Source organism: Eurytemora carolleeae, unplaced genomic scaffold, assembly GCF_000591075.1.
Source record: "Eurytemora carolleeae unplaced genomic scaffold, Eaff_2.0 scaffold260, whole genome shotgun sequence".
NCBI lineage: Eukaryota > Metazoa > Arthropoda > Copepoda > Calanoida > Temoridae > Eurytemora > Eurytemora carolleeae.
In genome coordinates, this window is record NW_019396613.1 from 122,083 (window position 1) to 139,239 (window position 17,157).

The following is a 17,157-nucleotide window of genomic DNA, read 5'->3' on the forward strand; positions in this document are numbered from 1 at the left end:
ATTTTAAAATAATAATTCATGGATGTTAATTTTCTTGAAAATCATTACCCCTACAAACTTTAAATGAACTGCTACTGTATAGTACTGTAATGTGAGCTGACCATCATGAAGCTCCAACTGTTCCATTCCTTTCAACACTATTAATCAATGTTATTTCATTTTCAACCGTTTAGATACTCCCAATAAGGGCCAATATTTTTAAACTTTGCTTTTATTTCATTTCATGCTATTATTCAATAAAGTTATCGAATATCCCTGTTGTTCTTTTATTTGTGTCAACAATTTTACTTTTACTTTCAAATTAAGAACAACAAAAAATTTAAGATTAAGATTTAAATTTGGTTGTACTGAGATAAAGATCTAAGCCTGGAGTTTTTACTAACTCTAGTAATAATAGTGAAAAATGGTGCTAACTTAATAACTTTGCACCTATATTCGTTCAATCCTTCAGGGAAAAAAATAATTTAAATTTTTTTTCTTGATAAAAACCTGGAGGGATTCAGATATCTTTCCAGGGGGTTTATAATTCTACTGGAGAGATTCAGATATCTTTCCAGGGGGTTTATAATTCCACTGGAGGGATTCAGACATCTTTACAGGGTGTTTATAATTCCACTGGAGGGATTCAGACATCTTTACAGGGTGTTTATAATTCCACTGGAGGGATTCAGATATCTTTACAGGGGGTTTAAAATTCCAATGGAGGGATTTAGATATCCTTTCTAGGGGTTTATAATTCCACTGGAGGGATTCAGATATCCTTCCTAGGGGTTTATAATTCCACTGGAGGGATTCAGATATCCTTCCGAGGTTTTTATAATTCCACTGGAGGGATTCAGAAATCTTTCCAGGAGATTAAAATTCCACTGGAGGGATTCAGAAATCCTTCCTGGTGGTTTATAATTCCACTTGAGGGATTTAGATATCTATCTAGGGGGTTTATAATTCCACTGGAGGGATTCAAGTATCTTTCCTGGGGGTTTATAATTCCACTGGAGGGATTCAGATATCCTTCCGAGGGTTTATGATTCCACTGGAGGGATTCAGATATCTATCACGGATGAAAAGTATGGAAGGATAAGAAGAATGATAAGGTTGGATAACGATGAAAATGATGAATTAAGGATGAGACGAATAAGAAAGATTTCTGAATACCTCCAGTGGAATTTAAAACCCCCAGGAAAGATAGCTGAATCCCTCCAGTGGAATTATAAACCCCCTAGCTAGATATTTGAAGCCCTCCAGTGGAATTTTAAACCCCCTAGATAGATTTCTGAATCCCTCCAATGGAATTATAAATCCCCTGGATAGATATCTAAATCCTCCAGTGGATTGTAAATCACCATGCGTAAAGTTTCAAAAAAGTGACTTTTCAAACCCCTCCAGTGAAAATGAAATCCCTCCAGTGGTCACCAATAGAATCAAAATCTTTCCACGAACTTCTTTGAGTAAAAAATACCTGAATTTTCATTTTTTGTTGTTTGCGTTGATGTTGGTACATAACTATATAATCTGCGATAGTATCTGTCTCCTCCTAACATAGAGGATAAATATTATTAAAGTATAATCCGCTATAGTATCCATCTCCTCCTTACCTAGAGGATAAATATTAATAGAGTATAATCAGCTACAGTATCCGTCTCCCCCTGACAAAGAAGATACATATTAATGGAGTATTATCAGCTATAGTATCCATCTCCTCCTGACATAGAGGATACATATTAATAAGAGGATAATCAGTTATAGTATCCGTCTCCTCCTGACAGAGGATACATATTAATAAGAGGATAATCAGCTATAGTATCCCTCTCCTCCTAGCATGAAGGATAAACATTAATAGAGGATAATCAGCTATAGTCTCTGTCTCTTCCTGACATACAGTATACAGTAAGAGGATAATCAGCTATAGTATCTGTCTCTTCCTGACATAGAGGATAAATATTAATAGAGGATAATCTGCTTTAGTAAACCTCACCTCCTGACATAGAGGATAAATATTAATAGAGGATAATCAGCTATAGTATCCATCTCCTCCTGACATGGAGGATACATATTAATAAGAGGATTCAGCTAAAGTATCCGTCTCCTCCTGACATAGACGATAAACATTAATAGAGGATAAACTGATATATATAGAACACATACTTTATATATTTCAGTTTAGAAAAGTATAAAAGATAAGAAGTGAACCAGTAAAACAGGGATATTTGAAATATTTGGTTTGGTACACTCGTAAGAATTTTGTATAATTGACTGTTTGTTAAAAAAACTTTTTTGTGATTTTATTGCCCCCGGACTGGCTGAAAACATGCATCTTTGGTATCACTGCTATCCCTAGTATCCCCTGTTTCCCTAGTATCCCTGGTTTCCCTGGTGTTCCTGGTGTCCCTGGTATCCCTACTATCCCCAGTTTCCCTAGTATCCCTGGTTTCCCTGGTATCCCTGGTATACCTGGTATCCCTGCCATCCCTGGTATCCCTGGTATCCCTGATATCCCATCCCTGGTATCCCTGGTATCCCTTGTATCCCTAGTATCCCTTTTTCCCTGGTGTCCCTGGTATCCCTGGTATGCCTGGTATGCCTGGTTTCCCTGGTATCACTTGTATCCCCAGTATCCCTGGTTTCCCTGGTATCTCTGGTATCCCTGGTATATCTAACCTCCCTGGTATATCTGGTATTCCATGTATCCATTGTATCCCTTGTATCCCTAGTATCCTTGATATCCCTTGTATCCTTGATATCCCTAGTTTACCTGTAATCTTGTGACTAGATGTTCTAGTTGGTCCTTGTCACTTGACAGAGAGGCAACTGTATTCATTGTATCCCTTGTACCCCTAGTATCCTTTATATCCCTAGTATCCTTGATATCCCTAGTTTACCTGTAATCTTTTGACTAGATGTTCTAGCTGATCCTTGATATCCCTTGTTTACCTGTTATCTTGTGACTAGATGTTCTAGCTGATCCTTGTATCCCTAGTACACTTGATATCCCTAGTTTACCTGTAATCTTGTGACTAGATGTTCTAGCTGATCCTTGTATCCCTAGTATCCTTGATATCCCTAGTTTACCTGTAATCTTGTGACTAGATGTTCTAGCTGATCCTTGTATCCCTAGTATCCTTGATATCCCTAGTTTACCTGTAATCTTGTGACTAGATGCTCTAGCTGATCCTTGTCACTTGACAGAGAGGCAACTGTATTCATTGCACTAAAAATAAATATATGATAAGACAAACAAGAATATGAACTTGGAGGACCTGTTACCGTAAAATCGGGGTTGAAAGTTCAGTTCTATCTAATTCAATATGAATTTATATTTTTAGCCAATATTACAGTTTTCTGCACTCCGGCAACCCTTTTTATATGACTAATTTTTAGCAGGTTTTGTCCTTAGACAATTTTGAATACGGATCAGTGGATTCGCATATTTTTGCGAATCCAAGAGATCCAAATTCGGATCCTAAGCACTGTTTTTTTTCTGTAATTATGTTAGTCATAAAATTATTGGACCCATTTGAATTCAAATTATTGAATCACGCCAATGCAAGTTGCATTCCTACAGCCAAGAATATCACAGCTCTGCTCAGAAAGCTCTCAGCACTATCTGTAGTGAACGCTGGGAAAGGTGTCTGCACATAGGAGCGAGGGAAGGCCAAGCAGCCCTAACCCATGTGCTCAATTAGCTAGCCTCCTTTCTTAACTACAGTACCCATGGCCGGGGTACTAAATCAAGAAAAAGGAATAAGAAAGAGCTAATAGGTCTAATACTAATCCAGTATTATATATCCACTCCACTAAGCGATTGGAGCCCTTTCTGGAAGGGCCTTGTCCCTGCTCTAAATGCACACTTAATGCAACACTTCCTAAGGAATTCTGCTGGACTGGGAAACAGTGTTAATCGTGGAGATATGGAGCAATTTTAACACAACATTTCTGATACACCACTCCTACAAACCCTTATCCTCATCTCCAACTCTACTCTACCTACTATCTAACCTTCTCACAAGCAGCGAAATGAGACTCAAGATCTCAGTTGGATCCTACAACAAAATTAACTTTGAGCAGGTTACTTGATTATCCTTTGTTGAATAGTTACCCTCCTTGTTTAGGAGAGTAAAAATGTGCGGTTAATAGCAGGGAAGCTATTGCACCCTCGCTGCAAATAGTAAACTAACTTTAAGTTTTATGAGTAGTTACCTTGCCAATGCAAGTAGACAGAATATGCAGAGCTGAGGCTGCAATTACAATTAAACAAAGCAAAAAAAAAAGAAGAGAGAGAAGACTCTATAAAATGAATGGGTGATCATGCACCGTCTAAAAATGGTGCAGACAGCGACTCGTAAACATTCTTTAAAAAGCAGGGATGGGCAAAAGGAGGCAAGAAAAAGAGAAACTGCTGACTGCGCGATGGAGAAAGGAGAAAAAAATGAACATTTGCCTCAATCATTTAAATTTATAAAAACTATTAAAAATAAAAAAACACTTTTTAAAAAAAGAATCAAACCCACGCAAATAAAAAACCTCATATTAAAAATAATGAACCAGTTTCTTTTAAAATTTTAAAAACAAACTTTCCTCCAAGTAATAATGCAAATTTCCTACAAGATGAACATTTTTTCTTAAACAAAGTTTTGTTGCATTTTAAAACAATTTGTTTTCAACATTGGTTTCACCTGTCAGTTTCACACAATGCATTGTCTGCAAATACACCATCATGTTTCTAAACAGCTCAGCATGTCTGGAGCTATCTTTGTATACACTTTGCTTGTTTGTGTCCAATAAACGTCACAGCTAACCCACCCTGATACCTGATAAACCGGTTCTCAAGTTGTCTCCAGGCTTCAAGATTATCCACAGGAGAGGAGACTTTGCCGCCATGTTGGTCTAGTATAACAGAATATATAATATGTATAGGATAACAGAACACATAAAAAGGAATAGGGTAACAGAATATATTTTATAATTATGATAGCAGAACACATTATATTTAAAAGGAATAAGATAGAAGAATATACTATTAAGGACATCTATAGTAGAATACATTATAAAGGAATAAGAAAGTAAAATATATTATAAAAAATAGTATAGCAGAACACATTATAAAGGAATAGGATAACAGAATACATTATAAAGAAATAGAATAGCAGAATACATTATAAAGGAATAGGATAACAGAATACATTATAAAGGAATAGGATAACAAAATGCATTATAAAGTCCAATAGGATAGCAAAATACATTATAAAGGAATAGGATAGCAGAATATATTATAAAAGTCCTAGAGGGTAGCAGAATACATTATAAAGGAACAGGATAGCAAAATGCATTATAATGGAATAGGATAACAACAGAATACATTATTAAGGAATAGGATCTAACAGAATACATTTTAAAGGAATAGGATACTTAAAAAGGAACCTCAAAATAATAGTAATGCCTGTTGGTTGAAAGCTATGTATATTTCTGTAGAATAACAAAAATATTGACGTTTTCTCTATCTTAAAATGTCCTGAATTCTCTCAGTTTTCTTCATTCATTCTGCTTCACAAAATGACAATTTTCAGGTAGAAAACAAGAATTCTGTGTGAGGTTGAGAATCAGGCATATTAATTGACAGCCCCCTTCATGTTCAATTACTACTTAGGAAGTAGTCAACACATGCTACTTAAAAATGTTATAAAGAAATTAATTTGAACCGTATTTGTGTTAAATCCAGGGGGTTAAGTGCGTATAAAGGAAGACCGAAATTAATTAACAATTAATCAGACGACTTTACAATCTAAGTTTACAAGTATGATTGATGAAACTATAATCACAAAATAGTCCTTGTCAAAATGTGGTCTGCCTTTTTAGAGCACTTGAAATTGCCATCGATATATACTTATATGTAAAGTGGTCTGATAAACTATCAATTAATTCCGGGTTTTGCTGATTATGGGTGTAACACAAGATATCTTTCATTTATGAAGAAAAAAAACTTTATATAATATCATTAACTGAACCTTAAAGAATATTAATAAGAACCTGAAAGAATGGCTGGATTTCCGTTTGCTACATCAACACTTTTAGTAACATCGCCAGAGGCAATCTAAGAGAAAAAAAATTAAGGGGTATATCTATATAACTAGCTAAAGTGTCAGGTTGCCCGTAGAATTTTATTTTTTGAATTTAAAAAAAATTTGATTTATATTTTTTGGAATTTTTTAGCCTTTGTTACTCCCCGAGCACTCATGGGTTCCCTCCAAAATGTTAACCCATTCGGTCCAGCCGTTTGGCCAGCTATAGCTAACATATAAATATATATATATATACATATTTCGTACATCCAAATATATGTACTTACATAAGTGAAGAGCTTTATCATATAGATAAAGCTCTTCACTGATACAGTGGGACCCCTGTGTGTTTTCAATCTACATATTCTGCCCCTGTGTAAAGGGAGTACAGTGGGACCCCTGTGTTTTCAATCTACATATTCTGCCCCTGTGTAAAGAGAGTACAGTGGGACCCCTGTGTGTTTTCAATCTACATATTCTGCCCCTGTGTAAAGGGAGTACAGTGGGACCCCTGTGTGTTTTCAATCTACATATTCTGCCCCTGTGTAAAGAGAGTACTTTTAACAAAGTAATACTAACAAATCAAATTGTTGGAAATATCAAAACCAAAGTTGTTTATTGAATTAAAATAAGTCAAATCAAATCAAATCAAATCATTTATAAAACAAATTATTAGGCCACAAATTATACAATGTACATACATATAAATGCTAATTAAAAATAACAAACAATTATAAATATATTGTGGCCGGGGAGCTACAAGATAGCTCAGGCTGTTTACACATGTGCTCCCCTGGTTCAGCATAATTACGATAAGATTTAAACAATTTTCTATGTGCATGAATGGAGCACATAAATGGCGGAGTGTAGCAGCAGTGGCGGTTGGAGAGCAGGAGGCGGAGAAATGGCATCAAACTAATCAGTCAGGAATAAAAAAGTTAAGGGTTCAATAATGTTTTAGACGGTTCTTGATCAAGAAACATTTTTAATACATGTTATTTTGATCAGGATAAAAGATCAAAATAAGATTAATATTTCTTTGGACAAGAATACATATATATGATAATTCAATATATGTATTGAATAAGCACGAATAAATATGAACAGATCATATTTCAGACCATAAAACCCCAACCTAATCTAAGTAATTAAAGTTGAACAAGTATAGCAAAATAGTCGGTTGCATTCAAAGTTCGATAATCTATCCAGAAAAAGTTGCCTAAGTTTATATTTAAATTAATTTTTGCTAGCAATACAAGACAAATCTGGGTCAAGTTCATTCCAACAGATTGTGAAGGAATACAGAGGAAATCTATTTAAAAATAAATTTTACATAAATTTTTTAAGTGGTTTGAGTACAGTTTATTTAAAAATCCGTTTGTTTGCTATTTTTCTTAAATTCACAGAACCAAAAGTGTTTGCAGATTTCAAAAAAAGCATTTTTCAAAGCTCATTAATAATGAAAAACAAAAATTTTCAAGCATTCTCAAACTAAGACAGAATATCCTTGTGAAAGATGCAAATTAGAGGAAGGTTGGTCAGTAAAAGCACAGATTAGGGCGCCCCACAACATTAGGGACTTATAATTGTAAAAAAATTAACTTATTCTGTCTTAATTACCCCCTTTTTTCAACCAATTTCATATTTCAACTAGCAGACCTTTCCCATATGTCCCAAAATCCAACCAAATCTTAAGTACCCAAGTGATGACAAAGCCCCCTATAAGGAGCCTATGTTGACCTCGAATTTCTACAAAAGCTATTTAAGGAAAAACAGTGCTTAGGATCCAGATCTGGAACTGTCGGACCCGCAAGATTTTGGCTTCCTGGATCCGGATCCGGATCTCGGGGGCAAAATATCAACCAATAACTGCAAAAAAACCCTTTTTACTCTCAAAACCCAAATCTGAACTATTGAAAAAAGAGAGAATATTAAAATTTCCTGATTTCTGAATAGTTCATCAAGTTTTAGCATAACAATAGGCGAAAAAAATAAGATAAAAAATTTGAAATTTCTGCTTTGTTAAAAAAAATTCAGTAAATCTTTAAGAAATGACACAGATCCTGATCCGCATAAGAATTAAATGGATCCTAAACACTGAGAAAAAATATTTTTGGTCTGTTGCAACCCTGAACTGGACAGAGGGGTGGGAAAAGGGATTTCTCCTGGAAGGATTGTTGTTCTTAACTGCAAGAGAGAGGATAAATGGATCAGGTTAGGGTTAGGGGGTTACGAATTTTGCAAAAATCGTAAGCAGTTCTCTAATAGGTCTTTTCAGATTACTGATTGGGTTAATTTAAAAATTCTTAAAATGGTTAGGCCTTTTCTTGTCCATGGAAAAAGAACAAATTCAGAAAGTAAAATTGGGACTTTTTTCTGTACAAGAAAATGCTCCCAGTACTGCTTCCAGGCACTACAAGGGTTGGCTAAATCCCAAGGGGGTCAATCAAGGGTTGGCTAAAGCCCAAGGGGGGCAATCAAGGGTTGGCTAAAGCCCAAGGGGCTCAATCAAGGGTTGGCTAAAGCCCAAGGGGGTCAATCAAGGGTTGGCTAAAGCCCAAGGGAGTCAATCAAGGGTTGGCTAAATCCCAAAGGGGTCAATCAAGGGTTGGCTAAAGCCCAAGGGTGTCAATCAAGGGTTGGCTAAAGCCCAAGGGGGTCAATCAAGGGTTGGCTAAAGCCCCAGGGGGTCAATCAAGGGTTGGCTAAAGCCCAAGGGGGTCAAATACCCAACTCTCATAAATGACACTGAAAAACCTTGACCTAAACCCTTTTGAAACCTCTGAAGTTTTTTCAAGAGAAAACTAAATTAGAATTTGACACAGTTGGAGAGTAAATACGACCTTTTGCATGCAATCAAGGAGACTTTTTTCTGGACTGACTGTAAAGTAGAGCCAAGCACTGAACTTCTCAATGGACAGGAGGTTTTTGATGGTCATCAGAGAGGACAGAGGTCACATTTTAGGAAAAAAATCAAGAATTTATAGTAACTTTGAAAGACCACCCTTGAAAATTCAGATTTTTATTTTTTCAAATATGTGTTGTTGTTAACTATTTATAATGACATTGTGCTCGTTATGTAACTTTATGAACTTTATGCAACATTGTGCTCGTTATGTAACTTTATGCAACTTTATGTAACTTTTTGATATGTAATTATTTGCAACTTTTTGTAACTTTTTGTTATGTAAGTTTATGTGTAGAAGTCATTTTGCGTAATCTGCAAACACTTTTGGTTCAACATATTTTAAACCTTTAATCTATTGTAACAGTGGGCGAGTTTTGTTGATCTTTTACGATCAGCAATTCAAGGATTTTTTGGATCGCTGAGATCATAGCTACCAAGGGGAATCATGCCCCCTTTCCCCCCCCCCCATCTTTAACCCTACGGTTGGACTTTAGAGTCCTATTTTGAATCCTAACGGATTTATTTGAGTTTGCATTTGGATTCTATAAATAACCCAAGCGACGCCGAATTTTCCGTTATCTTGAAGACCCAAGCGTTGGGGAGGGGGCGGAACAACCCCGGGGTAGCTAGGGTTAAATGCGATCCTAGGATGGAGCAAAATCGAAGGGGGACAGGGAGTTGTGATTCAGCTCCCTTGAATTAAGGTTCCCTTGAAGAATTCCCCTATTTGATGAAGCTGATTTGATTAACAATATTTAGTTTGTATAAGTGAGACGATGAAAATGAAAATGTAAAATGTCTCCTGTTTGATGGAACTGATTAGATTCATAATATTTAGTTTGTATTAGTATCGTTCGATTTAAAGTTTGTATCTTTTGTATATAAATATATTGTAAGAAAAACCGACTCGTTGAATATTTGAGAAACTCAGTGCATTGCTTTATTGATTTTTATTCATATACTATACTATCACTAAAGTGAAGTTTTTTCAAACATCGTCGTCAAAAATATTAGTTTGTTCGTTCTGTCTAACAAAGGAAAGCATAAACATAAAACATAAAGTAAAACTGTTCCCTTTCTTTAATCATCTTAAGCCATTAAACAACCCATCTCTAGTAAAATTTTGGGTCGCACTGTATATATGTATAGATATTTATATGTTAGATATAGCTGGCCAAACGGCTGGACCAATTTGACTGAAAAAATGTTTGCACTTTGCATAGATAGCCCTAATACACTCATTTCTTCAAGATCACTAATTATATTTATATACATACCTTAGGTAGATTTAAAAATGAATTATCCGAGGAGGGAGGGGAGGAGGAGGAGGATTTTATCTTGTCAACCTAAACAATAAAATAATTGGGAAAAATGTGACAAAGAACTACTAGTAATACAAGAATACACACTCAACTAGACAGATGGAGATGGTCAAATTTATACGACATTACTGGTACGACGTAGTGACCTTCAAGTGCCTCATGTTTTGGTTTGTCGAATAAATATGATATCAGCAAAGTTATCCGGTTAAATATAACAAATTAAAAACATTTTTGTTCTCCTCCATACCTATTTTATAATAGGAGATATGATTGAAAATATGTAAGATTTTAATGTTTAGTCTTATACTTAAGCTTGACGTGACTATTCAAAATTTAGTTTTATAAAGAATTATAATCAAGTAATAGAATGAACACACAACACAACTTAACACATTTTTCTCTCAAAAAAAATTGTTTTCAGCATTTTATGAGTTTCCGGATCAAATACCTTGTATAAAAATAGGTCATCTCATATATCATATATTTGTATGTATGAATGTGTGTTAGCTATAGGTGGCCCTCGTATTATTAGTATTATCTTATCTCTAATATTATTACTAAGTATTATTCTCTAGTATTAACCCCTAGAATTATCCCCCTAGTGTTATTCCCTAGTATTATCCCCTAGTGTTATCCCGTAGTATTATACCCTAGTATAATCCACTAATGTTATTCCCTAGTATTTTCCCCTAGTATTATTCCCTAGTATTATCCCCTAGTATTATCCACTAGTATTATCCCCTAGTATTATTCCCTAGTATTATCCACTAGTATTATCCACTAGTATTATCCCCTAGTATTATCCCCTAGTATTATCCACTAGTATTATCCCCTAGTATTATTCCCTAGTATTATCTCCTTGTTTTATCCCCTAGTATTATTCTCTAGTATTAACCCCTAGAATTATCCCCCTAGTAGTATTCCCTAGTATTATCCCCCTAGTGTTATTCCCTTAGTGTTATTCCCTAGTATTATCCCCTAGTGTTATTCCCTAGTATAATCCCCTAGTGTTATTCCCTAGTATTATCCCCTAGTAGTATTCCCTAGTATTATCCCCTAGTGTTATTCCCTAGTATTATCCCCTAGTATTATTCCCTAGTATTATCCCCTAGTGTTATTCCCTAGTATTATCCCCTAGTATTATTCCCTAGTATTATCCCCTAGTGTTATTCCCTAGTATTATCCCCTAGTATTATTCCCTAGTATTATCCCCTAGTGTTATTCCCTAGTATTATCCCCTAGTGATATTCCCTAGTATTATCCACTAGTATTATCCACTAGTATTATTCCCTAGTATTATTCCCTAGTATTATCCCCTAGTATCATCACCCTAGTGTTATTCCCTAGTGTTATTCCCTAGTATTATCCTCTAGTATTATCCCCTAGTGTTATTCCCTAGTGTTATTCCCTAGTATTATCCTCTAGTATTATTCCCTAGTATTATTCCCTAGTATTATCCCCAAGTATTATCCCCTAGTATTATTCCCTAGTATTATTCCCTAGTGTTATTCCCTAGTATTATCCCCTAGTGTTATTCCCTAGTATTGTCCTCTAGTATTATTCCCTATTATAATCATCTAGTATTATTCTCTAGTATTATCCCCTAGTATTATCCCCTAGTAGTATTCTCTAGTATTATCCCCCTAGTGTTATCCCGTAGCATTATCATTTACCTGTATAAATGAATCAGAAGAAACGGAAAGGGTTGAGTTCCCATGATCAGAACTATTACTACAATTATACTTAATTAGTTTATTACTATTATTACAATTATTGTATCATCATACGAGCTATACGTACTACCTGGAGGCAAGGCAGGATCTAAAATCGTCCAACCTATCATTTTATTTTTATTACTATCATTAATTCTTTTAATGGTTAACCAGGAACTATGAGTACTATAAACTGGTTAACCAGGAACTATGAGTACTATAAACTGGTTAACCAGGAACTATAAGTATTATGAACTGGTTTACCTGGAACTATGAGTATTATAAACTGGTTAACCAGGAACTATGAGTATTATAAACTGGTTAACCAGGAACTATGAGTATTATAAACTGTTTAACCTGGAACTATGAGTATCATAAACTGGATAACCAGGAACTATGAGTACTATAAACTGGTTAACCAGGAACTTTGAGTATTATAAACTGGTTAACCAGGAACTATGAGTACTATAAACTGGTTAACCAGGAACTATGAGTATTATAAACTGGTTAACCAGGAACTATGAGTACTATAAACTGGTTAACCAGGAACTATGAGTATTATGAACTGGTTAACCTGGAACTTGAAGGGCTTCTGCTTCTAGACTCCTGACCTGTTCTACTGCTTGGAGACCTACTCTCAGAACACTCTCGAGTTCTAAAATAAATAAATAAATAAATAAATGAATGAATCAATCAATCAATCAATCAACACCCCCTTAGTTCCAGGCCTGGATGAATGCCTATTGACGAACCTACTGGATAGAACCTCCAACTGACTTCTAAGTTCACTATTGATAGAATGAAGACCTCTAATCTCCTCTGTAGCTCGCTGAAGGTCAGCTAGTGTCAACTCTAACTGCTTTAAGTCTGTATCTACTGTAGCAGTGGTATACTCAGGAGAACTGAAAATAAGAAGATATTTTATACAAAACTCAAATAAAATCGAATTATGGATAAATAAATCAGTATTCCAAGGATAAGGGATAAAAGTAGTAATTATTTCAGCGGTATAAACCATCACTAGGGGTTTGTAATAATATTGGAATAATCATAATAATAATAAAAACAATGTTTGTAGTAAAACAAAGATGATCATATTTCACATATTCACTTTTGTATTGATGGATTTCATTTTCTTCCTTTTCTAACAACAAAAGAATGTAGTTATTGTTATAAATATTTGCTATTTTTATTGTTATATATATTTGCTATTGTTATTCAAATTTTAAGTGTATTTGTCCACTGAGGAAGCAAAACATTTAATACTAAATTATTATTCAATACTAGCTGAAAGGCCCGGCGTTTACCGTGGAATTTTTTTTTTAGTTTTAAAAAAAGATTTTCAGCCTTTATTACGTCCGGCCACCCATGAGTGTCCAAAAAAAATTTCAGCCCAATCCGTCCAGTCGTTTGGTCGGCTATAGTCAACATATATATATATATATTTGTCTTGTTTTATTATATAGATTATCTTACAAATCTGAAAAGGGAGGTTGTTTAAGAATAACTTGGAGAAATTCCATTTATTTATTCAAAGCGGTTAATTCTGTGTTTTATGTATTTACTTTTTATTTTTAGAAAAGTCTGAAGGATTGAAAATAAAATGTATGTTTTATCATTAATTTACTAAATTGGATTAATAACAGTAAATGAACTTAGAAAAGATAAATTACAGAAATGAATGGAAACAAAATCTGGAAAAATATTATGATAAAATGAAAGATGAGAAAAATACAAAACAAGATCAAGTTTCAATATCAGATTCTAATCAATACAGCCCCAGAACATTAAAATAAACAAATAATTATAAATAATGAACCGAATGAATGGTATAAATAATGAACTGAATGAAGGGTATAAATGATGAACTGAATGAAGGGTATAAATAATGAACTGAATGAAGGATATAAATGATAAACTGAATGAAGGGTATAAATAATAAACTGAATGAAGGGTAAAAATGATGAACTGAATGAAGGGTATAAATAATGAACTGAATGAAGGGTATAAATGATGAACTGAATGAATGGTATAAATAATGAACTGACTGAATGGTATAAATAATGAACTGAATGAAGGGTATAAATGATGAACTGAATGAAGGGTAAAAATAATGAACTGAATGAAGGGTATAAATAATGAACTAAATGAAGGGTATAAATAATGAACTGAATGAAGGGTATAAATGTTGAACTGAATGAAGTGTATAAATGATGAACTGAATGAAGGGTATAAGAACTAACCTATTCCCCGGCTGAGAAACAGATTCAAGATATTTTATCTGATTCTTCATACTAGAGATAGCCACGTCTCTTTCCCTTAACAATATTCATTATTAATTATTTGTTTCCAGCACTTCGGGGTTGTATCCCCCTCCCCCCAGCTCGTGGTTGAACCCTCCTCCCCCAGCTCGGGGTTGAACCCTCCTCCCCCAGCTCGGGGTTGAACCCTACTCCCCCCAGCTCGGGGTTAAAATAAAAAGATAAAAAAATTCTTCAAAAATATAGTTTATAAATTTTGACATTTTAACATATGAATCCCGAAAAATCTGTGAAAGCTGTTATTGTTCAACAATGTACAAAGGGGAAGCTAGAACAATGTTGTTTGAAAAGTATAACTATGCAAAAAAATGATAAATACGTATTATCTATATAAGCGTAAAAAGCTTACTATATATATTCAGAGTGGCCAAAACTTTTTTGAAAAAATCCGTACAAAAATCCGTACATTTTCAGAACAAATCCGTACAATCCGTACAATTTTCGAAAAAAAATCCGTACAATCCGTACAATTTTCGAAAAAAATCCGTACAATCCGTAAATTTTTTGAAAAAATCAGTACATTTTTTAAAAAATCCGTTACATTTTTTAAAAAATCTTTAAAAACTGTCTCCCCCCCCCCCCCCATCTCTTAACTCCCCCCACCCTTCCCTCAGCAACCAATGATGTTCCCTCTAACAACCTATATTCCTGGTAGTAAAAACTACTGTAGGTATTTGAATGCTTGGATGAGAACCCGGAAATAATGAAAAAATAAGATCAACTGAAGAAACTCAACTTAAACTCAATTTTAAAATCCATTTATCTTTGCAACCTGAAAACCTTTGGTTTTTAAAACGAAGCCTAATTAATCTGGCAGAATTCCCAGCTTATAATAACAAAAGTCTACCAAAAAAGATATAAAACTTAAACATTACTATTAAACACTAGAGAGCTGGAGAACTAGAGAAATTGAGAGCTAAAAACAAGAGAACAAAGGAACTTAGAACTTAGAACTAGAGAAATAGATAACTAGATAACTAGAGAACTAGAGAAATAGAGAGCTAGAGAGCTAGAGAGCTAGAGAACTAGAGAACTAGAGAGCTAGATAATAGAGAACTAGAGAACTAGAGAACCAGAGAACCAGAGAACCAGATAACCAGAGAACCAGAGAACCAGAGAACTAGAGAACCAGAGAACCAGAGAACCAGAGAACCAGAGAACCAGAGAGCTAGAGAACTAAAGAGCGTTGATTCTAATTCTAACTGTTTAGATCAGTGTGTAGGCCATTTAACAACCAAACAATTAAGTTATAATTAGGAAGAGTGGAGTGTAGATTTAGGATCTAATATAATTAAAAATAGCGTGGTACAGGGGCTGCACACTCAATTAAAACAAAGTTAATATTAAACTAAAAATGAAAAGATTTACAGATAAACGGAAGAAACCTGAGACGATGTTCTCAGATCTGATAAAGAGACAGATAGATAGACAGATAAACAGACAGAGAGATAGATAGACAGAGAAACAGATAGACACATACACGTATAGATAAACAGAGAGACAGGTAGGATATATAAACAGATAGATAAAAAGATAGATAAACTGACATGTAGATAGATATACAGATGGATAGACAGATAGCTAGACAGATAGCTAGACAGATAGCTAGACAGATAGCTATACATATAGCTATACATATAGCTGGACAGATAGCTAGACAGATAGACAGATAGATAGACAGATAGCTAGACAGATAGCTAGACAGATAGCTAGACAGTTAGCTAGACAAATAGCTAGACAGATAGACAGATAGATAAACATATTCTCAAATGAACACTTCTGGGATCTCGAAAATTATGAATGAATTTTGATTGTCAATTGAAACATTTATCAATCTAATATTATTTAGAATGCAGAAAATAAGTTAAACTAACTTCATTTTGACGAGATTTTTTTTGAAATTTTCATGAAAAATTTGCTGAAATGAGTGAAAATAAAAAAAACCGGTGTATTTCCAGGATAAAAATCCGTACAATCCGTACAATTTGAAAAAAAATCCGTACAATCCGTACATTCCGTACAATTTTAGGGTTACAAAATAAAAAATCCGTACAATCCGTACATTTGGGCCACCCTGTATATTATATAAATAAAAAATAAGTTGTTAAACTGCTCTAATTTAGTCAAATAAAAAGTATTTACACGGTACACATATTAACAGGAATCAACAGATTATGAAACTATGAAATTTTCTAAAAAAGGAAACTCTATTTTTACTAATTAAGTAAAGTTAAGCCACCGAGCCACAGAATTGGCTGCCATGCCTCAGATTTGGTTGGACCACAAAACGCCCAGAGTGTCCAAATTAAATTAATTTAAGCCGTGTCTCAAATCCTCCAAAAAACCGGTTTCAATTGAGCTCTGGCTTAAATATTGAAAATTTGAATACAATTCTAAGTGGAACCAACAATGTTTGAGCCCCGGCTTAAATTTATGCCATGGCCCAAGAGGATTCTTTAAATTCGGCCTCAGGAGCTATTTAGAAAATAAGGCTGCATTGCCAACAGTTCAACTCTGTGCCACTGTAAGTAAATTGCTGCAAGGGCTTCAATCACACAATCAGGGTGTTAAGAGCAGGCAGTCAAATTATTAATACAAAAAACAAGGTTTTTAAAACAAATATTTTTTCCAATTAAAAAAAAAACACTAAGAGAGCTACCAAGATAAAGTTATAAAACGGAGTGGAGAGGCTTGAAATAATGTGTACACCCTCAAAAGTTAAAAAAGAAAAAATTGTATGAAAATACATAGATCTAACCTGAGGGACTCCTGAAGACCTTTAATTTGTGAATCTGAAGATGAAAGTTTCTCAACTTGACGTTTATAATCTTCTAATCT

At 34.3% G+C, this 17,157-nt stretch overlaps 1 protein-coding gene across 3 annotated transcripts in view; it reads right to left on the reverse strand.

Annotated features, from left to right (window-relative positions):
* Window positions 1-1,357: 1,357 nt before the first annotated feature.
* LOC111706305 (golgin subfamily A member 2) overlaps window positions 1,358-17,157 on the reverse strand; it is a 28,909-nt gene continuing 13,109 nt past the window's right edge. The window contains exons 8-17 of one of the 3 annotated variants that reach the window (XM_023479146.1): window positions 17,078-17,155; window positions 14,242-14,316; window positions 12,751-12,900; window positions 12,573-12,653; window positions 11,960-12,017; window positions 10,242-10,310; window positions 6,025-6,088; window positions 4,809-4,884; window positions 2,753-2,822; window positions 1,358-1,534 (exon numbers count right to left, since the gene is read on the reverse strand). In XM_023479146.1, the coding sequence (XP_023334914.1) occupies window positions 1,373-1,534; window positions 2,753-2,822; window positions 4,809-4,884; window positions 6,025-6,088; window positions 10,242-10,310; window positions 11,960-12,017; window positions 12,573-12,653; window positions 12,751-12,900; window positions 14,242-14,316; window positions 17,078-17,155 (883 nt within the window). In that variant the 3' untranslated portion in view covers window positions 1,358-1,372. Of the gene's footprint in view, window positions 1,535-2,038; window positions 2,090-2,752; window positions 2,823-3,138; window positions 3,209-4,808; window positions 4,885-6,024; window positions 6,089-10,241; window positions 10,311-11,959; window positions 12,018-12,572; window positions 12,654-12,750; window positions 12,901-14,241; window positions 14,317-17,077; window positions 17,156-17,157 lie in introns of those variants that run through there. The other 2 variants (XM_023479145.1, XM_023479147.1) reach the window with 2 other exon arrangements.